Here is a 26,058-nt window from a genome sequence, read left to right as displayed (position 1 = left end):
GGGGGGGCGGGGTCTGTATTTAATTCCAGCAAATTTATGCTGCCTTTTCTTATGATAAAAAGGCAGATGACCTTTTGAAATGTTGCCTTTCCAAATAAGAGGTACCATGGAAGGCCAGGGGTTTGTCTTGATCACACCCTGGGTCACCGTGTGTCTGCTTTCACCTGCGTGAAAAATGAAAACCCTAGCCACCTAGTCATCACTGTGTGATTTCGATTGGAGCCTTGTTTCAAAGAAACCACCAACCTGGGGAAAAATCGAATTCCTTATCCTCTCGCCTGCTTTTTAGGGAAGTAGTTACCCTCGCTCACCTTTTCCTACATCATAACAATTTGACAGTGATTTGATTCAAGAGGAAACAAGGCTTTGTCTGTGCTAGAAATTAGCAGAAAGTTTGAGAATTTAAGATGGCCCAGAGGCCCAGGGAGGGCAGGATGGGTGGGATGGGGGCAGCGTTGCCAAATGTTTACCGAGCTGGTAGATCTCTTCCGGGGGAACATGGGTCAACTGCAATGGTGTGTGTTTTCTTGGGAATGCTCACTGCCTAGGGACAAGGACAAGGACACAGTGGCAATGTGGTGAGACTCCTTTATAAGGTTGCTTTTCTCATCTTGGTCAAAGTGACCTGTGGTCTCTAGATCTATATTGCTCCTGTTCTCTCCCAGTCAATGTATTTTTAAAGATTCTCTTTGATGTTTGAGGTGAGCCATACTAGGTGAGGAAGACAGAATTAATTAATAGCAGAGGGATAAGTGAATTTCCCCATTGCCAGGATCTGGGCTATATAGTTTTTTTGCCAATATTAATCCGTTAATTAGTATGGGAGAACTTGGTGTTTTTAATCATGTAGTAAAGTAATGTTGCCTCACAGTATTTCTCAAACCATTTATAGTGACAGCCTAGTATTTTCCCGGCATATCAAAGATTGATAGTTTTGAAACATACAATAAGAATAAACAGGGGAGAAAACCACAAAATCCAAGTTGTGTCAACAGTTATAAGTGCCTGTCAGGTTGCTGTATAAAGGTCTCTAGATGCTTGTCCTTAACAACTGTGCTCATCCGGTGCTCAGGCAGTGGCTAATATTTGCAGAACATACATTGAGTATGGTCTATTTAAGAGAAATGAGGACAAACCAATATGTCCAGGGTGGGATGGGGTGAACAAGGTGATAAAGGTTATGTAAATAATTCCCTGGGAAATTCCAGTTCATCGGATGTTTGAGTAAGGCGGCTGGAAGACATGATGGTTGTTCATGGACTCTGTATATGACCTGAGGGTCAGGCTTGGTGCAGACCCCGGGCATGCTCCCTCACCTTTGGGGTCTTGATGATGTAGTCACTTAAAGAGAAGCAAATACTGTAGTTAAACTTATGATTAGTGCTGTGGAGGCAGAGCAGTAGGTGATAAACAGTTGTCAAGAAGTGACCAAACTTAGGATGGGGAATCCTTCCTTGGGGTGAGGCACATTCATGAAACTAAAGCATGTGAAGGAAAGAATGGATCTGGGAGGCCCTGGACAGGGGCTGCATGTCATGCACAGCTAGAGCTTGTGGGATTCATATGGATGAATGGCCTCCCAAGAGTATTAAAGCTGACAGAGTTCTGTTGGGGCAAGGGGGACCTTAAGTCTCATTAGTATGCATGTGCATCTGTAGTTCAGGTCTGTGATGGCTTTACCAAGTGAGGCATGCCTCTGACCCATGTGCCTCTGACTGTGTGCGCCCAGGGAACAGGGATCCACTGCTGTCCAAAACCGTATACTTTCTGTGGCTCTGTGAAAACTCTTCTTGCCCTTGAGCAGAATCAGTGTCCCTAGAACATTGACCCATCTGTGTTTGTCTTTCGTACCCTGTGACCTCATGTGGACTGCTAATCTGACCTCCTCTTTTTGAGAATTGAACCCAGGAGTGTTCTCCCACCTTCAGCTTTGAGGCTGACCTTAAACTTAAAATTCTCCTAGCCTTGAACTTTGAATCCTCCTGCCTCCTGAGTTGCGACAATTCTTCAGATATTTGGAGACCTCTGTTTCACCACAAGGCTTCTCTTCTGGCTGGTTTTGCCCTTTGCTTCAACCCTGTCATGTGGGATGTGATTTCAAGTTCCTGCATCATCTGCTCACTGAAATCTAGACTGTCACCTCCCTCCCATCCATGCTTCTACAGATTTCATTTAGTCCTACTCACAGAGAGAGGGGACCCTGTAGGAGCTCAGAGTCTAGGAATGGTGTGTAGGGAAAGAAACATTTCTTCTCTGCCTTCTTAGAGTTTCTAACAGATATAGGAATGAAAATCATATAAGACAGGTTAATGGCAAAAAAGCACACAAGTTTTATTAAAATTTTACATGTATATGAGAATCCTTATAAGAAAAGAAAGATGTCAAGAAGGAACCAAACAGGCAGCTCATACACCTTTTATATAAAGGAGTGATAAATTTGTGAAGCAATGAAAAGAGAAAGGGGATTGGACTAGAGGTAGTAAGTTAAGGGGTAGTGACTAAGACAGACATTGGAAAAACTAATGGAAGGTGAGTTATGTTGGTAGGTTTGTTTGTACAGGTCCACTTCTATGCTGATTCCCTGACTCTGGCAATAAGGGACTTATGGGAAGTTTTAGGACTTGCTTTTTAATCTTTTAATTTTTTTGCTACTGGGGGTTGAACCCAGGAGTGCTTTACCACTGAGCTACATCCACATCCCTTTTTATTATTTTATTTTGAGACAGGATATTACCAAGTTGCTGAGACTGGCCTTGAACTTGGAATTCTCCTGCCTCAACCTCACAAATAGCAAGTGCACTGATGTCTACCACTGTGCCTGGCAGGAACCCATTTTTCTCCAGAAAGGGGGTGTTGGAAGGTCTTTCCTATATCTCCCTTTTTTCACTTGCCTTCAGCTCAGAGAACAATGTCAGAGTGGCATATTCAGGGTGATAATATTAACCAGATAATCTCAAAAACTACTGTAGAGCTGTAGTGGTTGTAAGAACTAAATGGCAGAGGGACACTGTTGTATGGAAATGTAAGGCAGGGGATAGAGTGACTGATCCCACTGGGAAGGATTCTCTACAAAATTGTGTCCAGAGCTCCACAAACCCACTAGGGGCAGGGAGTGAACCTCTGGTGGAGGCACCAGCAGATGCAAAGGCCCTCTGGCCTCACCTTGCTTTTTATCAGAGTGCAACAGGGCAGGACAACTTGTATCCCAACGTTCCACAGTGGCTTCTGGTGTAAAAATGACCTGAGATCTCAGTAGAGCTTCCTAGCCCACTTGGTTGTTGTCCATCCGTCATACTCACACCAGTGTCTCCTAACTGCTCTTTATTAAGGCATCATCCCCTTCTCAGACATCCAGGACCAAGCTTTAACCTTAGGTCCTTACTTAATTCCCATATTTTTAACCCAGTCTTACTCTTTAAGACCTATAGTTTTCTCATACTCACTTTTGTCAACAAGAGCCTGGGTGAGTTTTGTGTTCTCTTCCTACCCTAATCAAATCACTGTCAGTGTTTTGTTTTTAGAAAGCACTTATCAGAAGTCAGATATGGTGTCGTACTCTAATAATCCTAGTGACTCAGGAGACTGAGGCAGGAGATCACAACTTCCAGGCCAGCCTAGGCATTTTTTTTTTTTTTTTTTTTTTTTTTTTTTGCGGTGCTGGGGATCGAACCCAGGGCCTTGTGCTTGCAAGGCAAGCACTCTACCAACTGAGCTATCTCCCCAGCCCAGCCTAGGCCATTTGAGACCCTGTCTCAAAGTAGAAAATTAAATAATAGGACCAGGGATATAGCTCAATGATAGAGAGCCTACTGGATTTAAGAAAAGAAAATACTTACCTGGTAGGATTTCTTTTTATCTTATCTTATCCTATCCTGTGTTATCAGAGATATGATCTTGCAGTGAAGTCCACCCTGGACCCAGTGAGCTCCCAAGTTGAAGTGATCTTCCCATCTTAGCTTCCCAAGTAGCTGAGACTACAGGGGCACCCCAATGCACTTGTTTTAGATCCATTTTTTGCTCAGAGATGTTCCATTGTTGACTTTAAGTGACATGACATGTAATGTTCCCAGGACCCACTGGTGATATGGCCCCAACCTGCTTTTCTAGCCTCATGTCCTGTCGTCTTTGAACTTTGTGTTGACCAAAATGCCTCTTCTACTAGGAGCACATTCCCTTCTTATTTATTTTTTTTATTAATTCATTTATTTATTTTTGTGTTGCTATGGATTTGAACCCAGGGCCTCATACTTGTTAGGAAAGTGCTCTGCCACTGAGTTACAATCCTGACCCCTACTTTCCCTTCTCACAGTCTTTACCAATTTCTGTTTGAGTTAGTCAGCTTTCTGTTAGTATAACAAAATACCTGAGATAATCTACTTAAGAGGAGGAGGAACGGTTTATTTTGGCTGACAGATTCAGAGGTCTTAGTTCATGTTGGGTTGACCTTGTTGCTTTGGGCCTGTGGCAAGACAGCACATTATGGTGGGGAGTGTGTGGAGGAGTGAAGCTGGTCACTTCATTCTGGACAGGAAGGGAGTTGGAGTTCTAATACCTCTTCAGGGCACACTTTCCAGCGACCTAACTTCTTTCCTCTAGGTTCCATCTCCTAATGATCTACCAACTCCTACTAGCACCACAGTCTGGTGAACCTTTAGCACATGGGCCTTTATCCAAACCATAGCACTGTTCAAGTATTTTCAGTCCTTCCAAGGCACTCCAGGGGCTGGGGTTGTGGCTCAGTGGTAGTGTGCTTGCCTAGCATGTGTGAGGTGCTGGGTTCAATCCTCAACACCACCACATAAAAATAAATAAATAAAATAAAGGCATTGTGTCCATCTAAAACAAACAAACAAAAAAAGACAGTTCAGTTACTGCCTTCTTCATGAAGGGTTTGGGGATGCCTTCCCATCCATGGTGTCTCTCCAGTCGCGCTTAGTAATTCATGTCTTGCGACACTCATGCTTTGACCTTGGGTTATAATCACAAGTCCATGGCATGTTTCCATCTGCTTTGTCCCAATAGAGTTGAAGTCCCTGAAGTTTCCTTGTCCCCTTGAGCAGAGATACACAGGTAACAGATGTTAATTGCAATCAGTTGGTGGTAGGTGAGTCCAGGATGGTGTGAGACCGTGTGATTCATTCTTTTTGAAAGAAGACTCATATTTTTTGCACTTTAGAAATAAGTAGTGTTGATTTATAAGAGATCATCCAAACTTTGTTTTTAAACCCTCAAGGCTAGATTTAATTGGTATTGTTCAGTTAGCTTAACTTGAATTCATTTTTAGTTTTAGGAAATTTATACCCCTGAGCTCTGTGGAGATCACTGATGGAGAAATTTGAAAGTTGAGGTAGACTTTATTTTTCCTGGCCTTCTAGCATTACTTTTTTTCCCTAAAAATACCTGAGGGCCAAGCTCTCCCAGCCTGGTATACTAGTACCTTGAGGTCAGTAATAACTCAGACTAATAACAGCTTGGCTTCAGATTCTAGGTTAGTTCCGGGTCCCTTCACCCTGTGTTTTAATACCAGACATGTAATTCAGAAATCTTCTACCCACTTGTTTAGTGTTTAAATAAATCTCTAAAATACCTTTTAGGATTTAGAGCCTAAAGGGAAAAGAAAGTCATAACTGCTTTTGGAGTAAAATTGCTTGTTAAGAAAACATGTTTTGCAGCAGTGGCTGGAGACCATCCCTAGGCTTCTAGCCAAGGAGACAGTTTAGTGGCCAGGAGCTTCTCCTTCCCCCTCACTTTTTCCCTTCTTGATCTTTCTTCTGGTTCCTCTGTTGATCACTCTCGATTCTATAGCTGTCTTATTAAGTGGACTTGCAAATCCAATCCTCTTTATACTTTGAATGATTGTATTAGGGTTCTTTGGAGAAGCAGAACCAATATAATAGGAATTTATTAGGAGGAATTGGCTCACATGATGATGGAGACTGAGAAATCCTGTGATCTGCTATCTGCAGGCAGGAGGCTCAGAAAAGCCAGCTGTATATTTCCATTCCAAGTCTGAAGGCCTCAGAACCAAGGGACGGCAGTATCACCCTTACTCTAGTTTTTATTCTGTTCAGGCCCCTCAGCACATTGAATGATGCCCAATGAGGCCCACGTGCATGGGCAAGGGTGGGTCGTCTTCGCTGTATACCAACCAGAACGCTAATCTCTTCCAGAAACACCCTCCTAGACACCTAGAAGTGTTTTTCCAGCCATCTAGGACTCTGCTGGTCTAGTCAAACTGACAGAATTAACCATCACAATGATAATTGAATTTAAGTTTTTTGGGTCTGCTAAATGCTTAAAGTATATGCCTATTCTGTGCTTTCTTATTGCCATGTTGGCTTTAATTTAGCTTTTGTTTTTCTACCTTCTGATTTGGGTATTTCTCTGATACCAGTTATACGTGGCTACCCATCATCCCTCACTTCTCTCTCCCTCTTCACTTCAGAAGTGACTTCTTTTGACGAGATAGATGTGGTTTGTACATCTCTTGCTTGTGTTGCTCATGTTTTGGGTAGTGGGTGGTTATTTTGCTGGAATTTTTACGTTAAGCTTTGTAACAGCAGTCTTATTTTTTTTAATCCAGGAATCTTTACGTTTGTGTCTTGGTCCTGCCTACCAGCCTTGTTCCTACCCAGCGCAATTAGAAGTGTGTAAATATCTTATCACTTAGTAACCTATCATTGCCTCACAGAGTTGAGCTTACTTTCCTTGCCAGAGCAACCTTTTATAAATGACCAGGTAACAGTAGATGACGTATGTTATGATCCATTGATCGATGGTGGAAGTAGGCCCCAGGACTCAGAATCTTAAAATGCTAACTTTGACTGGAGAACCTCTGTGTTTACCAGCTGGGCCATCTCTTCTTATTTTCTTTTCTTTTCTTTTTTTTTTTTTTTTTTCATACTCATTTTAAGAAGTCTTGTATTTACCTTTTAAAAAATGAGAATTAGAAGTGCATTCAACTAAGGATACAAACAGTAAGTCTCCTATATGAATGCTTTGAAGTCCTCTACTTGTAATTTGTTACTAAAACCCTCCATTGATATTAGAAATGCTATCTTCCAAATAAGGTTAACACTTTTACCCTGAGCTTCATATTTCCTATTTGGGATGATGCTGGAATGCTAAAATGGAAAAATCTTGACAGAAGTAAAGAAATTCATAGATGTTTTGGGTTAGATGTGCAGACCCTAAAAAAAATTGAAAAGTAAACTCATTGACAAAAGAATTTACCCATAAGCAGGTGAATTAGACACCTAAAAACCTACTTTTTTCTCTTGAAATCTTAAAATAATAAGGCTCATATTTTCTTAGAAATCGTCTCTAATACTGTTCCCCATGGACCTCCATTAGGTTTTCGATAAGAGTATCCTCAAATTATAAATTATATAATTTCCATTAATTTCTGAAGGAACCAGGTAACCCCAGCTTTCAAAATCTCCTGGGCCCCGATCTCAACTCTGAGCTCCACAGTGAGCCACTCTGATCATGGTGATTTGCCTAACCATGTTCCTGTCCTGATGGGCTCTGCATTGTCCCTCTTAAGGGGTAAGTCAGAATTCAAGAAGCCAAATTCAAGCTTAGGTCTCCATTTGCAGGTTGGCTCTGCCACCTAGTAACTATATGGGTGAAGGTGTGTTAGCTTCTCTAGTGCCACTTCCATCTCTAAATAATGAGGACCAATAAACTACCTCCTTTGATAGGGAAACCAAAGATTGGATATTTATTGTTTTTCATAATTCTCTTGAAGTACATTCCGATGCGGCTTTATTTACCCACACCTTAGCAGGCCTGTTTATAGACCGTTTGTTGTCAGGACACATTTGTACAAATAAAGAAATGAGGCCCAAACAAATGAAACACAGTCCCCACTTTTTTGGGGGGGTGGGGTGAGTATTGAGGATTGGACACAGAGACACTTTACCACTGAGCTACATACCCAGCCCTTCTTAAAATTTTGAGATGGGATCGCAGTAAGGACCTTGCTAAGTTCCCAAGGCTGACCTCCATCTTGTGATCCTCCTGTCTCAGCCTCTCAGATTGCTAGGATTATGGGCATTCACCCCCATGCCTGCTTTCCCCTCATCTTTCTAACAACTAAACTGAAACTGCAACCTGTGCCTCCTTACCTCTTGTACTCTGGCGTGTGAATCTTGCTTCCATTGCTGAGACACAGGATAGAGCCTGTCCCAAGTGCACTGTGGTTGTCTCTGTCTGACTTGCTTTGGGAGCATTCAACATCCACCCCAGATTTCAAGCCATGGCTGCCTCAGTGTCTTGTGGTTGAAATTAGCTCTCCAGGAACTGCCTTATCCCTCGGATGGTTGATACCATCTCTTTGCCACATTTGAGATGAATGCTACACATTCCTTGGAAGTTGACTGGCATGACCCAGATGGTTATAGTACAACTGCCCACCTTCTTGTTTCAACTTATTTTCCTCCCCGGCACCACCTTTCTTCCATGTCTCAATTTATGAGTGACCAGGTAGCAGTCGATGACTTGTGTTCCGTTCTGATTCATTGTTGGAATACCAGCTACATGTGCACTGGTGAAGTCATTCCTGGAGAACTCTGGAAGAAGGAGGACAGAAATGTCCAGGGTGATAAATGCTGTCGTAGACATTCATAGGAAGAACCAGGACCCTGGAGAATAACCACTCAGCCTGGCGAGGTGCTGGCAGTTAAGAGGGAGGGAGTCAGTACTCCTCTAGGCAGGAGAGAGGAGTCTACATGCAGCTTGGGAAGTGACCTGTGATAGTTTATGGGAATGGCCTCTTCTCTCTCTCTTACATGGCTAGGAGTTTAGGGTCACATCAAGTAAGACTTGTTGACACTAAATTGTAAAGGGCCTCATGAGCTTTAAAAAGCTTGAAGATCCAGTGGAGGTTTTTGACGTGATCGGATTTTTGAGACTTGTTAATACGGCAAGAAATTTCACATCAGCAGTGCCGAGTCCCCAGGCACCAGGGGCTTGGCCGTAGTCCTGATCTCCTGGGGTCCATGCCTCTTCATTACTGTTTACTTGACTCTGCCACTGCAGTTCTATTTCCAGCAAACTGACAACTCTGTAAACACCTGTTTTCCTTTGGCTGCAGAACACAGCATTGTTTTATTAACAGAAGCCTGTCTGCTCGGGAAAAACAGCCTGCTTCCTCCAAACTCAGTCTTGTTTTCCAACTCACCACTGCTTCGAGGAATCCCAGAGGGGGGCTCCTTCCTCTGAGTTCTTCACCTCTGTTATGTGCCCAGTAAATGAAAAGTCCCTTGCTCCAAATGAATGTTGATTTCACTCAGTTTTTCTTTTCTGTGTGTGGGTGGGAGGGTGCTGGGAATTGCACCCTAGGACTGGCTGCTCTGCCACACTCTTGGCCCCTTTTACTTTATATTTTGAGATAGGGTCTCACTAAGTTGCCAGGCTAGCCAAGAACTTTAGCCAGGCATGATGACCCATGTCTGTAATCCCAGGGCTTGGGAGGCTGAGGCAGGAGGATCACGAGTTCAAAGTTAACCTCAGCAAAAGCGAGGCCCTAAGCAACTCAGTGAGACTGTGCTCTAAATAAAATACAAAATAAGACTGACGATGTAGCTCAGTGGTCGAGTGCTCCTGAGTTCACTCCCTGGAACTTTTGCTGCTCCTGTCTCAGCCTCCTCTGTTGCTGGAATCACAGGTGTGCACACCACGCCCAGACCTTCTTATGGATTCTTCAGTTCTACCACCAGAGTTCAGAATGAAAAGTGATCCTGATCTGCAGCTGCTAGAATCAGAAGGTGAAGTGAATACAAGCAACTATAGGTGTTGGCGAGGATGTGGGGGAAAAGGTACACTCATACATTGCTGGTGAGGTTGCAAACTCTGGAAAGCAGCGTGGAAATTCCTCAGAAAGCTTGGAATGGAACCACCATTTGACCCAGCTATCCCCCTCCTTGGCCTATACCCAAAGGACTTAAAATCAGCATACTACAGAGATACAGCCACATCAATGTTCATAGCTGCTCAATTCACAATAGCCAGATTGTGGAACCAACCTAGACATCCTTCAATTGATGAATGGATAAAGAAACTGTGGTATATATACACAGTGGAATATTACTCAGTCATAAAGAAAAGTAAAATTATGGCATTTGTAGGCAAATGGATGCAGTTGGAGAATATCATGCTAAGTGAGATAAGCCAATCTCAAAAAACCAAAGGACGAATGATCTCTCTGACAAGCGGATGATGATACATAATGGGGGAGTAGGAGGAGGCAAGAAGGGAGGAAGGAGGGACTATATAGAGGGAAAAGAGGGGTGGGAGGGGTGGGGGGGAAGGAAAAAAATAACAGAATGAATCAAACACCATTTCCCTAGGTAAATGTGTGATTACACAAATGGTATGCCTCTACTTCATGTACAAACAGAAACAACATGTATCCCATTTGTTTACAATAAAAATAAATTAAAAACAAACAAACAAACAAAAAATGGTGAAGTGAGGCCAGGCTCAGTTGTGAGGCTGAATAAGGTACAGTCTGCAAACCTCCCCAGGCAGGGGTCCAGGTACTCGATCTTGCTGCCCTGCAGCTTGCCACAATCCTATCTAAACACCCTTACTTCAAAGTTTTCACATAACTTTACCAAGTGTCATCCCTCCCCTGCTCATCTCTTATGGTTTATGAATTTTGTGATTTTCTTTGCCCCTTGGTCTGCGTTCCTGACTCTCACCCTACCTCTTCCTCCCTCTTAGCACCCTGATGCTCACATTTGCCCACTGGTGGAGATCAGAGCCCCGATTCAGCACAGCCCCGCTTTCCTTTCCTTAAAGTCACGGTTCAGTAACGATGCTGCACGTGTCCGGTACTCTGTTAAGTGTTTTGCAGCTGTCACCTCTTTTCTTTCTTATTTTTTAATTTTTTAAATTTTTTTTTTAGTTGTAGATGGACGCAATATCTTTATTTTATTTTATTTTTTATGTGGTGCTGAGGATCCAACCCAGGGTCTCACACATGCTAGGTAAGCACGCTACCACTGAGCCACAACCCTAGCCCCGCTGTCACCTCTTTTGAATCCTTTCAACAACCATGTACTTTACTATAGGCAGCTCTTAGGTTTTATTATTATTCCTGTGTTATGGATCAGGAAATGGGCACATAGTCTTAAGGCTAGCCAGTTAGGAAATCCACAGTTGATGCTGTTGGGGACACAGGGCTCTGTACGTGAGGTCCACCGAATGCCAAAGGCTAAGCTCTCAACTGGGCCGTGGACCTAAGTAATGGGTGAATTGGTTAGGGACCTTTCCTCTTCTTTGTCTTAAGTAAATGAATGAATCTAAATTTTAAGAACTGAGATGTGACATGTGTATCATATATGTATAGCTCAGCTGCTTTCCACCAAGGGTTCCCACCCATGTAACCAGCCCTGGATCAGGGCTTCTGAAACCTTCCTGTTTCCCTTCTTGTCACCAGCAGTAACCCCGACTCTGACCTTCAGTATCATGATGAATTTTGCTGGTGTTTGAACTTGTATAGATGCAGTCATACCATGTATAGTTTTTTGTGTTTGGCCTCATCCTGAATTCAGGTTTGAGGGATATTTATAAATACTATAGTTCACCCTTACCTGTGGTTTCATGGTTTCAGTTACCCATGGTCAAATGCAGCCTGAAAGTTTTAAGCAGAAGTCCAGATATAAGCAATTTACTTTTTATTTTATTTTATTTTATATTTTTTTGGTGGTCCTGGAGATTGACTCCAGAGGTGCTATACCACTGGCCACATCCCTAGTCCTTCTTAATTTTTAATTTTAAAGCAGGATCTTACTCAGTTGCTGAGTCTGAGCTTGAACTCGGAGTCCTCCTGCCTCATGAGTTGCTGGGATTATAGGTGTGTACCTCTGTACCCAGTGTAATTCACAAGTTTTAAATTAATACATTTTCTGAGTAGCATGATGAAATCTCACAGTGTACTGCTCTATCCTGCCTGGAATGTGAATCATCCCCTTGTATGGTGTATCCACACTGTATATGCTGCCTACCCATTAGTCCCCTACTAGTTGCCTTAGCTATCAGATCAGTTTTTGTGGTACTGTAAGGCTTGTGTTCAGGTAGTCCTTATTAGACTAAATAGAGGCCCCAAGGCAAAAGAGTAGCAATGCTGGCAATTAAGATATACTGAAGAGAAGCTGTAAAGTACTTCCTTTATGTGAAAAGGCAAAAAGTAAAATATTTTGGGAGAGATCATCACATTCTCATAACTTAGAGTGCATTGCTATAATCTTTCCGTCCTATTATTAATCTTGTTCATCTCAATATGCCTCTTTAATATTTAACTTTACTGTCATTATGTAAGTACAGGGGGAAAAGAAAGGCACAGTAAGTATTTAGAGAGTTCTGTGCTCTCTGGTTTCAGGCATCCCCCAGGGATCTGGAAATGTACCCTCCACGCATGAAGAGACGACTTACCCACTATCTCTTTATAAATTCCCTTCCTTGGTTGGTTTTCCTTTTCAGACCCCTTTAATGTTGTCATGATGTGCCATCAAGAAGGTCTGTCTTTGAGGAAGTTCCTGTTATTTTTGTGGGTGAATGCCTACATCTGATTCACCCCTCTTTTTTTTCCTTCCGCTGGATTCCTCCTCAAAACCATCAGCCCTTTGCCTTGTGCTGGTTTGTTCATTTGATGCGGCTCCCCAGCTCAGCGGGTGCTGCCCACTTCCTCCTGTGACTGATGTATTAACATCCATATGGGTTTCCCCGGGGACAGACAAATGTTCACAGCTTCTGGCAGCAGTTCGCTGCACTGTGAATCAATTTTAAATTGCCTCAGTATGATGATCGCAGACCTCCTGTGCAGTTTAAAGAAGAGGACACCTGGGAGAGAAGTGGGTGTCTTCCAAAGACCAGCATACAGATCTCCCGTCTGTACTCCGTGCATCTATTTTAATCTGGAACATTCAATTCTATAATAAGCAGGGTTCCAGTTGAAGTAAGATAAATTTTTTTCCTCTGAAAATCTGGGATTACTGAGGGGTGTCTGATGGGAAGTTGGCCTCACCTGTGGGTGCCCACCTTGATTGAGGGTGCGTAGAGAGCGGGACCTTCCTCCAACATGCCATAGCAAGAGGGTTTTCACAAGAAGCTCCTCTCTCCTCCTTAACTACATATGCGACCCAGTAGTTTTATTTTATAGAAACTCACTTGTAATTTCTGCAGCATCACCTGGAAAGTTTGTCACTTTTGCTCCTTGATCGTGGCACCTGATATCTGGCCATAGAACTTGCAATTGGACTTCACTCTTCTAGAGTTATTTTGAATCCAGAATTCTTGTAGGATACGAATAGACTGAAACCCCTATAGTTTGGCGGTCTTACCTTTAAAAGCAACAAAGTACTATTTGATTACAGTTCCAGACATCCCATAGTAAGTGGCATAGCTATCCATTCATCCAGCTGTAATATGCATATATTGAAATGTCATGTGAACTTTGCGTATTGTGTTTGAGGCCAACCTAGGTAACCTAGTGAGACCCTGTCTCAAAATGAAAGGGCTGGGTATGTAACTCAGTGGCGAAGTACTTGAGTAGTACTCATGACACCCTTGGTTCAATCCACAGTACCACCAAAAAAAAGATTTAGTGATTCAGTAATGTGAGGGCTTTGAGGTGTATTGTTTTATGTGCTTAATTATTTCTCAGAACATTCTGCATGATTCCCATTATGTGCTCATTTATTCAAACTAAGAGCGACATTCAATATTTGGGCCAAATAGCCATTTAATAATAGTTATTGGAACTGGTTTTCCAGGAGATAACAGATATAAAAGATTGTGTTTTTGAAGAATTTTAATATCCGTGTATTTGATATTTTGATTTTATGAAGGGACTATAATAGCCTGCATTTTATTTCCAAGTAAAAAGTATGTGGGTTTTAAGCGCAAGCTAGTAAGACTTGGTATCTTGTATCAATTTTCAATTTTGTACATGCTAAGTTATCAGACAGAATTTGAGTTACTATTAAAATGAAAACTTAAGCCCTGCATTAGTACTCACGGTGTTTACATAGGTAAAGGTGTCAATGACAAGTTCCAGAAAGGGGCCAGTCTTATTACCTAGTGGGGTTGTGAGACGGAGGAAATTGTACATACTCCATTTTGTGTTTGTGGTTTGAACTTCTACCTGTCCTAGTAATACCTCAGAGAAGACAGGGAAAGTTGTGATGTTCACCTGGGTATGCAGAATTCTGTCCATCGGGATGTGGGGTGAAAACACTTCTCTTTCTACCCTCCTCTCTCCTGTCTTCATGCATGTTTGGTAATGTCCATAATGTTTTCTCTTGGAGCTTAAATAATAATTTAACTCCTTGAAACTAAAAATAAGTATTGGATTTTGGCATGGAAATAGAAATGTGCAACTAGGTCTCAGTTCATTTGTTTATAATGGGGAAAAAAAAAAACCCTTGTAGCTTAAGTAATATAGAAGTTATTTCTCTTTCCTATAAAAGACACTGACTGTGGCAGCCCTGGGCAGGGCAGAGGCCCATGGTGTAACAGGGCCTCTGCATCCTATCTTTCTGTTCTCCCTCCCTGAGCAGTTAATTTCCATCTTCAAAGTGACCTTGTGGCCCCAGAGGGCTGCAGGAACTCCAGTCATCTTGCTCATAGTTCAGGGAATGGGAAGGAACAAGAGAAGAGACCAGGCCTGTCCTCTCTTTACTTTTTTATTTACTTTTATAAAAAATTGATAAACTTCGGTTTTTAGAGCAGTAATTTTAGATTCACAGCAAAATTGAAGAGAAAGCACAGAGTTCCCATGGGCCCCTCTCTCACCTGTCTTTCAGGTGAAAACCTTAGGTGACGTGACACCCAGCAGCTTCTGCCTACACCTCATTGGTCAGGATGTGGGCATTACCTGGCCAGGGCAAAGATGGAAAGAGCAATCTTAGCTGGGAGCTCTGTTGCCTGAGGCCAAACGGGTTAGTGATGAAGGTAGGCAAGGGAGATTGTTGAATAGGAAAACTGAAATCTCTATCAAACACGTCTTCAAAACAAAACATCAGTCTTGCTGGGAGCAGCAGCACGTGCCAGTGGGCCCAGCTGAGCCCAGCAGTTTAGAGACCAGACTGGGTAAACGTAGCAAGACCTGCCTTAAAACAATATTTAAATAAATCTCTTGTCACCAAGTCTCTTGATGTAAAAGGATCTCTTTTCTCTTGGTTATTTAGAAATAGAGTTTGAATCCAAGCTTTAAATGAGTGTGTTTTAAAAGTTGGTTTTTGTTCGTTAGTGTTGAAATACTCTACTTACTATGTGTAGTTATGAGTTCTTAAGGGCTTCATCTTAAACTCTGAAAATGATCATTTTAAATTATAATAAGAAATCATACAATTATATGAGATACATGGTAGGGGCTATTCTATGTTAATTTGGAAGCACATTGTTTCATAATGGGATTTGACAGAATGCTTTATAGAATGGCAGAGTACAGTTTTTTTAGTCTTAAAATTTTAATAGAGTTCAATGGAAGTTTCTTTTGGCACATCCCAGATTCCGACCATCATTTATTTTAAATGTGTTCCATCAGTAAGCGCTTCAACTTGTATTGATTTCAAAAGGGAAACCATCCCAAGGGAAGCTTTGCTCTTCGTTGTCTTCCTTCAAGAGCAGAGCCAGGGTCATGACTGATTCCTTCACACTCAGTGTGTTTTCTCTCTTCTCTCCAAAAGTGCCTACTCCTTCCACGTCACGGCAGATGGTCAGATGCAGCCTGTGCCCTTTCCTCCTGATGCCCTCATTGGACCTGGAATCCCCCGACATGCTCGCCAGATCAACACCCTCAACCATGGGGAGGTGGTGTGTGCAGTGACCATCAGCAACCCCACTAGGCACGTGTATACAGGTGGCAAGGGCTGTGTCAAGGTCTGGGACATCAGCCACCCTGGCAACAAGAGTCCTGTCTCTCAGCTCGACTGTCTGGTGAGTGAGCAGGAACCAGTGCGCAAGGGTAATCTCTCCCTGGAGACTCAATAAGGAAATCGCTGTCCAGGCCTGGGTTTTATTCCCATTAGGAGGAAATGGAAGCCCCTTCTGTTTCCTGTGTTAGCGGCATAGCCCCCCACCCCTCCCTTAAAAGTGAAGGTTTCATTTGTTGCTGTTGCTGTGGTTAGAGCCCAGTGTTGATGGATTTCTTTTTTAAAATATTTTACAGTGGTTTGCAGAAAGCTCTCCTTGTGTAGCTGTATATTATAAAGTGTGTGTGTGTGTGGTGGGGGGGGGTGTGGTTCCAGTGAGTGGAAGAAAGCACAGTGAGGCCTGGACTCTGATCCTTGCAATCCATTCTACTTTTAATTTCCCTACAGCCTTCAGATAAATATTGAATAGTAAACATTGGATAATGTGGCATGAAAGCCATTCTGAACAGGGTCTGTGTTGTTAGGGGAGACCTGGAGAGCTGGTTTGGTTTCACAACCTGAAGTTCAGGAAAGGGCGGAGGGATGACTGCAGGGAACCAGGGTGTCAATCAAACTGGAGCAGTAGGCAGTGCTTTTACAGAGCACATAACCCACCCTGTGTCAGCGTCTGAGGATGCCAGTTCACGTTTTTCTAGGACATAGACACTCCAGGATATGTTCTGGTCTCTAAAGTGTAACCCCAGGATTTATAGACCTCACACCATTGCCCTTAAGCACCCTATCATCTGGGCTGCCCTTGTTGCCCACTCGGGATGGTGTCAACCTGCCTTTTTCTATTGCAAACGGTGCAGTTTACCCCCTCAATTTGCTCGCATTCTGCCTGTCTGAAGAGTATAAGCATTCCAGAGCCAGTGTTTCCAAAAAGCAGAGTGGCATTGTTTTCGAGATACAAAGACTTGGGGGTAGTTATTATGGTGTTTTTTTTTTTTTTAATCCAACTACTTAAAAATATCTCCTGTGGACAGAAGAGGAGTAGGAAAGGGTAGGTCAATTTCAGGGAATGAATTCAATTCCCTGAAATTGACCAAATGATGTTATGTGCATCTATGCATACTGATTCCCACTAGTATGTATAATTGTAATGCATGCACCAGGAAGACAATTTTTAAGAGAAAGATCTCCTTTAATGAAACTTGTACTTTGACATATTCTCTAGTAATAGGACTATTCTCGTTTGAAGTTGTGCTTCAAGTTCATCTGATCTTTGAAAGACAGGCCACTTTTAAGCCTATTCATTAGGATTCAAGTTGGAGGATAGCACATCCATGTGGATTGAGGTGCTCACAAGGATAGCAGCTATATTACAATTGGAGAAAGCAGCTATTAAATTTTTTAAATCCTCTAATAAAGACATAGTTAAGAGTAATGGAAACCAGAACCTGTACAGTGGGTCTACAGTTTCCAAATAGTGAATAACAGAGGGGAAGAGGTAAATGATTGATTAACTGGCTTTGAAAGTGGTTTCTGGGTGGAGCAATGCATGTAGACCTGCCTTACCACCCAGTTACTTTCAGGACTTTGTGAAGCAGGGAGTCAGGAACAGTGATCTGACCATCACACGTGAGTCATGAGCAAGCCTGTGAATTTGTTTTGAAGGAGACAGTGGCAGTTGGGCCCCTATATTTACTACAGAAATGGGAGTCCATGAAATGCCACTGTGAAGTTAAAACCCAAGATAGCAGTTAGCGAACACAGCACTGTTATTGCTCGGTAATGCATCATAGCAATTGAATTATGTTTATTTCACAGAATAGAGATAATTATATCCGTTCATGTAAATTGCTCCCTGATGGCTGCACTCTCATTGTGGGAGGGGAAGCCAGCACTCTTTCCATTTGGGACCTGGCTGCTCCGACCCCCCGCATCAAGGCAGAGCTGACATCCTCGGCCCCCGCCTGCTACGCCCTGGCCATCAGCCCCGACTCCAAGGTCTGCTTCTCATGCTGCAGCGACGGCAACATCGCTGTGTGGGACCTGCACAATCAGACGCTTGTGAGGTGAGCACCAGCAGTTTCCTTAGGGAAGAGTAGATGGCCTCAGGAGAAGGCTCCTGTGCACCTCAGCTTCTGTGGCTGCCCCCAGGCTGTAGTCCATCTGTGAAGGGCCTGCTGTGTGCCAGGCCTGGGGCTAGGTGCTCCAGAGAACGTACGGTCCTGCTGCTGTGCCAGAAGGTTAATAGGACTTCATCCTTTTCTTGTTCCCATTCTTCAGTGTGCATACAGAAGCCAAGTCTAGCTTTTGCCAAGGGGTGGCATAGCATAATATGGATTACATGGAAGTATGAAGCGCTCTCAATTCTAGATGTTTTTGGCCTTGGCTAGAACCTTTTTTGTGTAAACAGGAGTCAACTGATAAGATAACCAAAAAAAAAAAAAAAAAAAAAAAGTCAACAAAAGGACATTAAAAAGCAAAAAGAGGAGAGTCCATGGATTGGGCCCACAAAATGGTTTTAAAATATTCATGTTTCTCAATAAGTAAATAAGACACCCATTTAGGGGTTTGTTTCACTTAGGAGTGAACAGGGCTCTGCCTACTTCCTGGAATCTGCCCTCCTCACCCTGGTAACTGCTGTGGCTCTGCTGCCCCGGCTGGCGCTCACACAAAAGCATTATAGGAAAGTCGTCTGAAAGTAAAGCACTAATAAAACATCAGTGCTAGAAGTCAGGGTGTGCTTGGCTCGGTGCCACATTTCATCTCTGCTCAGAAACCATCTTGTTCATGCTGTGGTTTGAGGCCTGTGGTTCGAGACCTGTGGCTCATTAAGCTGGCCCCCTCTAATGTTTTTGGGTGCCTGGATGCAGAGAGAAGGGATGGCCCATAGACACCTTCACAGCAGGTCACTTTTCCTTCAAACCTCCTTATAAAAATCCAGTGTCACCAGGCCTGGCTCTGTCCCTGCATGTGAGTGACACTTGTGACATAGTGCAGACTGAGCAAAATGGACTTCTGGAGCTGGAGCCAAAAGCCCCTTTTAGCCTAGCTACAGTCACTTGGTTTAAATATTTTTTTTTTACTTCTTCCTTCTCTCCTTCCTTCCCAAATTCAAATTTAGCCAGGCACAGTGGCACACATCTGTAATCCCAGCAGCTCAGGAGGCTGAAACAGGAGGATCGCAAGTTCAAAGCCAGCCTCAGCAAAAGCGAGGTGCTAAGCAACTCAGTGAGACCCTGTCTCTAAATAAAATACAAAATAGTGCTGGGGATGTGGCTCAGTGGCTGTGTACCTGTGAGTTCAATCCCCAGTACAAAAAGAAAAAAAAAAATTAAAATTGCAAGCACTTTTCAAATATTAACCCATTGAATTTTCATAATATCTGCACTGCTATTCTCCCCATTTTGTAGATGAAAACCTGAGGTACAAAGTTATTTGCCACAGGTCACACAGTCAGATGTGGAAGAACCAAAATTGGAACCCAGACAACCTGTTCTCCTGTCTGTACCCAGAACCCCTCCTCTGTGCTGGCTCTCTTGGAGTCAGTGCCTATTAGATGTAAGGGAATTGGACTTGACGTGTCTCTTTCTCAGTATGAACTGACTGCATGTGACTGCTCTGTGTGACAGAGCAACGGAGACTCTGTGCCTCCTGTGGCACTGCACGTTCTGCCTTCTGATAGCCTGGGAATAAAAATGTGGAGCTACCCTCTTGGAGGGTGGTGGATTGGAGGAGCACCCATTGGGGGCTGTGAGGCGATAGAGAATGATGTCTTGGGTGAAGGATTAAACATTTGCGGAATTGAAGAGGTGAAAAGAAGTCAGATTGGAGGGAAGAGGGACTCCCTGAATTGCCAGAACTATTTGAAGGAAAGAAGCACAGGCAAGGCAGGGAGTTCTTGAGGCCTGGGGGACTGATAGGGGGTTCTTGAAGGAGTTCTGGCCTAGGTGGGATGCCCGTGCCTGGCTATAGTGAGGAAAGAGGTGGGGCATATGGGAGGAGAGGACCTGGGACAGATCCGGAAATGTGGATATTCAGAATAGCTTATAGAGGGAAGAATTTTTGAAATAATGGTTCTTGTCTTGCCTCAGGGCAACAGTGGTAATTTTTCCTTCCCTTTCACATTTTCAAATTCCAAGCTCAACTTAAAAATTTGGAGCTCTGACTGGGTGCAATAGCACACGCCTGTAATCCCAGCAGTTTGGGAGCTGAGGGAAGAGGATTGCAAGTTCAAGGTCAGACACAGCTATATAGTGAGGCCTGGTCTCAAAATAAAAAGGGTTGGGGATGGAGATCAGTTTTGGAAGGCTCCTAGATTCAATCCCCTGTACCAAAAACAAAACAAAACAAAAAATGTTTGGAGCTCTGTGGACATAGTGAGGTTTGGGCGCCTAGAGAAAGAAAAGGCATGGAAACCTTCTCAGTGTCAGAATTCGCAAGCACTTCTTCGCCAGGTCTTGCCTGGTGCTGAAGGTGGGTCCTGACCTCTATCGTCTATCCTGGCCACTCCTGCCAACTCCCTCTCAGCATACAGAACCAAATTCCTGGCCGTCACCACCATGGACCACCAGCCTCGGTGACCTCCCCACAGCAGGTCCCACCTGGTGCCTTGCGCGGCACTGGTGCTCAGCAGATCCCTGTTCCAGTTGTTTTTTTTGGTAGTGCTTTCTAGATACTATATCAGATTCTTCTATAATGAAAAACTGTGTGCTCAGCTTGGAGACAGGGTCTTGCCAACGTGTCCCCCAGCCTTCCTCAGTAATTACTTTTGTCTCTGCCCAGTGCTTCTGAGGTCAGGACGCCAGCATGACCCTTTGTCTCTGGGAGTCCAGATTTCCTAACACAGGGCTCTTTCTAATTCAGAAAGCAAGGTTGAACAAACAGGTGAGCTCATGCTTTGCTGGCAGGAAGGGCATTGCCATGTTGATCTGTTCATGGAATGAGAATACTTCTGTCCCAGTGCTTACAATGTAGTCACTTGCTCCTCCTGGATTCAAGTTTCACTATTGAAGTACAGTACCTTAATCTTTCCTTAAGGCATACACTTGAAATTTTATGTGTTGTCCTTTGTTTTCTTTTAACACTTAAAACACTTTCCAAGCTGGGAGGAGTTTTCCCTTCTAGACAAATTTATCAAAGAAGCCATAGTAGCATGTTTGACTTCTGGGGAGCAACCTCCAATGGCATTGCATTTGTTTAGCCCTTGGATTGTGAAAAAAGAAAATAAAATCTGCAGGTGCTGTTTCCTTTCCTCCTCGGGGGAAGGTTAGTTTGATCTTATACATCAGCAGACACTGACGAGATGACACACAGAGAGTCCAAAACTAACAACACAACAGTGTTTACCTTGAGCTCTGGCAGGAAATCATTATTCAATCTGGTTTGTTTTATCAGGCAATTCCAGGGCCACACAGACGGAGCCAGCTGTATTGACATTTCTAATGATGGCACCAAGCTCTGGACAGGCGGTTTGGACAACACAGTCAGGTCCTGGGACCTGCGCGAGGGGCGGCAGCTGCAGCAGCATGACTTCACCTCACAGGTGACGACTGGCTTTCGATTGCCCTGGAATGAATCTCTGAGGTGGCCTGTGTGCAACATCCTTCCCACCCCAGGATGATGGCAGAAGGACAAACAGATAGGGGCTAAATCTGGAGAACTGATTCAAATAAACAAACAACCCCTCTCACCCCCACCTGCCCGAAACTCCTCAAGTGGCTTCTAAAACCCTGTGGGTTAAAACTTGTTAGCTGCTCTATTTCCAGATGTGTTTGTTTAAGGAATTCATACAGTGAAGACTATATCCAGCTCTGCTGGTGTGTTGTACCTATTCTTACCATCTAATGCAAAGTAAGAGGTGATTGTTTGATTCTTATTGAAATAGAGCTTGAAGAATATGCAGGGTAGGGAAAGTCACAACAGCTCTGGAAGTTCATTCATTTGACCTGCATCAAGGAACTTAAAAAAGCATAGCAGGCCAGGCACTGTGGCACATGCCTGCAATTCCAGTGATTCAGGAGCCTGAGGAAGGAGAATCTCAAGTTCAAGGCCAGCTGGCAACTTAGTGAAAACTTGTCCCCAAATAAAAAAGCCTGGAGATGTAGCTGAGTGGTTAAGCGCCCATTGGTTCAAATCCCAGTACCTTTAAAAAAAAAAAACACAGTATTATGTCAGCAGATGCCCATCTTATTACTGATCCTATGAAAAATGAGCTCATGACCAGCTAGATTTATAGAGTTTTGAAATAATATGAAAATGGCAACTCTGGATTGTGGAAAGTAGTCTGCTATTGAAGGTCTGGCTTTTTTGGGGTAAGAGTGTGCTCTGCCATTTTAAGTGCTTTCTGGTGGTAGAATTTGTTCTTTTGATCATTACTTTGTATTTTCATGCCTTTTTTTAGCATTAAAATAATGCAGCTCAGAAAAATAGGACAAAACAGAAAACCGCCATATATTAACACATTTTTATGTTCCTCATTAACATTTTGTTGCTTTTTTTCATAGTCTTCCCTCTGCTACCCTTTCCTGATATCCTAATAAGTAGAATATTATTTTTGGCCTTCTCTTTATTTTTTTAACTTATGGATATTCTCAGATTTATATGAATACAGAAAATGTTCAAACGTTTCTGAAAATTAAGAGTACTGTACATATATGCTCTTCTCTCAGCCTTGGCATCAGTTCATGGCCCATCTTGTCACTTTCATCCCTACCTGCAAGCACTGGATTACTTTAAAGTAAATTCCAAACATCATTTTATCCCTAAATATTTCAGTCAGTGACTCTAAAAGATAGGGATGGCTTTAAAACACACAAATAGATGCCATTATCATTAAGAATAATTCCTTAATTTCATCACATATGAGGGAAGTGTTCAAAATTTTCCAGCTGTTCCATGAAGGTTTTTGCCACTTGGTTCGCGTGGGCTGGGTCTCTTGTCCTTGTCCGCTTTCCCACAGTCTGGATTTGGCTGATCCCCTCTTCCCTTCACTCCTGCCCACCCCCAACCTGCCTTTCTGGTTGCCTTTTCACTTCCTAAGTTTATTGAGCAAAATAATCAGTGACCCCGTTCTGCTTCTTACAGATCTTCTCCCTGGGATACTGCCCAACTGGGGAGTGGCTGGCTGTGGGTATGGAGAGCAGCAACGTGGAAGTGCTGCATGTGAACAAGCCTGACAAGTACCAGCTGCATCTCCATGAAAGCTGTGTGCTGTCCCTCAAATTTGCTTATTGTGGTGAGTTCCACCGAAGGGAAACTGGAGGTCATTGATGGCCTAGATGGAAAATACTTTCTGAAAAAATCTGGTTAGAGATGATATCTGGAAAAAATGTTCTCCAAGCAGCTGGATGCAATAATTCTATTGTTTTAATATGTCCCTCAGAGCATGGTTATGTCTGTTTCGGTCTGTTTTGCTAATTTGAGAAAAGTCAGCAGGAGATGAAATTGCCTAATACAAGGTTTGGACGCATACATGTTTTGAGTGGGGGTGTGGGGCAGTTGTTACCACTCTGGAGAAGGGTGGGCAGGAATCTTCAGAAGAATTGGGCATGAACTGTGAAAAGCATTGTGGTATGGCTAAGATGAGGAACCAAGGGTCAGAACAGGAGATACTTAGCTACACCTACATTCTTCCATACTACAGTGAGGGGAAAAGTTCATGTGGAGACTGTACTTTTGCACTGGTTGGATGGGTAGAAGGATAGATGGATTAGCTAGCTAACACTTATTGAGCACATTCTACATGCTGTATTACATGACTGGCATTTTACATAAGTTCAACATTTGGGGCAGGGTGTAGAACAATACTGGGAATAACCCAGGGTCTTTACTGCTGAGCTATGTCCCCAGACCAGTTTTATTTTTTATTTTGAGACAGAGTCTCAAGGCTTAGGGCCTTGCTGAGTTGTTGAAGCTGATCTTGAATTTGCAATGCTCTTGCCTTAGCCTTCCACTGTGCCCTACATAAATTTAACATTTAATTTTTTGTAATCCCATTTAGTCGTTAGGAGACTGACCAAAGTGGAACAACTTCATTGGTTCAATATTAGAGGGGATACTGTGTGTTGGACATGATCCTACAAGTCCAGTCCAGTGGCTAATGAGGTTGTTACCTCTTCTACTGGGATCATACAGATAATTCACTGGGGAGTACAGATTTAAAAGCTCTACTCAGGTCGTAGACCAATTCTTTGAGTATGATTATTCATTCATTAGCAGTGCTCTTGATTAAGTTCAAGGTGCTAACACTAGTAGGAATTTTAATTTTGCTAAAACCACCTATTTTTTTGTTAATTCTAGGTAAGTGGTTTGTGAGTACTGGAAAAGACAACCTCCTCAATGCTTGGCGGACCCCCTATGGAGCCAGTATATTCCAGGTAAGTAAAAGCTCCTTACCTCAAATGGCAATTCAACCTCAGTGTCACCTGTGAAACCAGAAGTAAAGGTGCCTCCGAGGGGAGCAGGGCCCTGTGTATCCAGGTTCCACATTAAACACTTGCCCATTGTTTTCTCTTTCAGTCCAAAGAGTCCTCGTCAGTGCTTAGCTGTGACATCTCTGTGGATGATAAGTACATAGTCACTGGCTCAGGGGACAAGAAGGCCACAGTCTATGAAGTCATCTACTGAAAATACGTGATTTAACGGTTTATAGTTGAATTGGGCCAAAATGTTTTGAATTTGTAGAAATAGAAAAATTGTAACTTTAAAAGAAAACACACACACACACACACACACACACACACACACACAGATCTGTTTCCAAACCTTGACACAGAACTACTTTGTCTACAAAGAGGAGGCAAAAACCCCATCAACAGAAGGTCGCCTACCTAGACCAAATGGAGCACCAAGACCACCTGGACAGAGGGGCCAAGGGGTGTAGGACTGAGGAACGGAATCTGCTGACCTGAGCTGCAGCCTATTCTCTTCCTGCTGGAGGATCTGTCACCTACACCTGGCCTGAGTGTGAGATTTCCTTTCTGTCCTTGCACTTCACCTTGTGTTCCGTCCTTTGTAGAGCAGTGGTGTCTCCAATGAACTTGTTTCCTGGTTTTGCATCTTGTGAAATGTTTTTTTGTATTTTTGTTGAAGGTTAAACATTTGTATAAATTGTAAATATATTTGGTTTATTACAGTAAAGGCTTTAGTACCAATAAGTGGTTCTCCTGCTCCTTCTTTACTGTTGTTATCAAAGCTTTGGGATCATCCATGTGGGTTTGATAAAAAGAGTCTATACATTTGTAGAGGAAGTTTGAAAACGTGCTTCTTACTTCATGTATTTGGTTGTGGACTCCTGCTGTGTGAAAACTGAACCCACCAAATGTTTCTGACTTAACCGGAAACTCAAGACTAAGAATCATGTTTCTGACTTACCAGAAACTCAAGACTAAGAATTGTGAGTAAATGAAGGTATATTAATGGCAGCTTAATTTAGGAAGCTACAATTACTTTTTCAAGACTCATTCTTTCTTATGAGACTCTTGTGATTCAAGGTCACAAATTAAGGTCTACTTTTTTTCCTGGTGATTCATTGGAAGACAGAATATCTCTTCTGGAAAGCTCTGTCTTCTCAAGTCTATATTTTCTCTCTTCATAAGCTTCGCATTTCAAGAAATGTAGGTGACTTGGGTTTTATAATTTATGCTGCTCAGAGAGCTCTGGAGTTGATTACCCCATAAAAGGAAGGTGGAAAACTGGCCCGCTTCAACTTCATTAATACTTATTTAATCTGTTATATAATTTATTCAATCCAGTCATACCTAGCGCTCAGTCCCACTTTCTTATTAAGGTATCCCTGCATTTCCAGCCATTGCGATCTGTCATTAATCTTTGTTCTTTATCTCTGTGGACAAGCTTTTACTAATTTGATTAGATGAAATCTGTGACCCTAGACTTTTAATAAGTTGCCAAATATGTTTCCCCCTGAAAATGCTACATGACTCATTCTTCATGTGCCTACTATTTACTATTGCATTTGAGAAAAGAATGGCTAATAATTTTAAGCCAATTTTCTTAGCTATTTAAAAATAGCACCTAAGGAATTTTTAATGTTCTTATTTTCTTCTGATGCAGCAAGTTGTTGGCAGTTTGTCTTAATATTTCTCATTTGTCATCAAGACCTTGTTTTTATATATTTAAAAATGTTACTTTGTTTGCTTTTTGCCAAAAGAAATATTTATGTTCA

General features: G+C 42.7%; 1 protein-coding gene across 9 annotated transcripts in view; it reads left to right on the top strand.

Annotated features, from left to right (window-relative positions):
• The window catches only part of Tle1 (TLE family member 1, transcriptional corepressor), a 94,549-nt gene extending 69,525 nt beyond the window's left edge, over positions 1 to 25,024 (top strand). For all 9 annotated transcript variants that reach the window (XM_047524109.1, XM_047524105.1, XM_047524103.1 and 6 more), the window contains 6 exons: positions 15,699 to 15,948; positions 17,694 to 17,941; positions 21,270 to 21,417; positions 22,959 to 23,109; positions 24,174 to 24,250; positions 24,393 to 25,024. In XM_047524109.1, coding sequence (XP_047380065.1) covers positions 15,699 to 15,948; positions 17,694 to 17,941; positions 21,270 to 21,417; positions 22,959 to 23,109; positions 24,174 to 24,250; positions 24,393 to 24,500 — 982 coding nt within the window. In that variant the 3' untranslated portion in view covers positions 24,501 to 25,024. The remainder of the gene's footprint in view (positions 1 to 15,698; positions 15,949 to 17,693; positions 17,942 to 21,269; positions 21,418 to 22,958; positions 23,110 to 24,173; positions 24,251 to 24,392) is intronic.
• The last annotated feature ends 1,034 nt before the right edge of the window (positions 25,025 to 26,058 follow it).

Source organism: Sciurus carolinensis, chromosome 14, assembly GCF_902686445.1.
Source record: "Sciurus carolinensis chromosome 14, mSciCar1.2, whole genome shotgun sequence".
Classification (NCBI taxonomy): Eukaryota; Metazoa; Chordata; class Mammalia; order Rodentia; family Sciuridae; genus Sciurus; species Sciurus carolinensis.
This window is presented reverse-complemented; position numbering and strand designations above follow the sequence as displayed.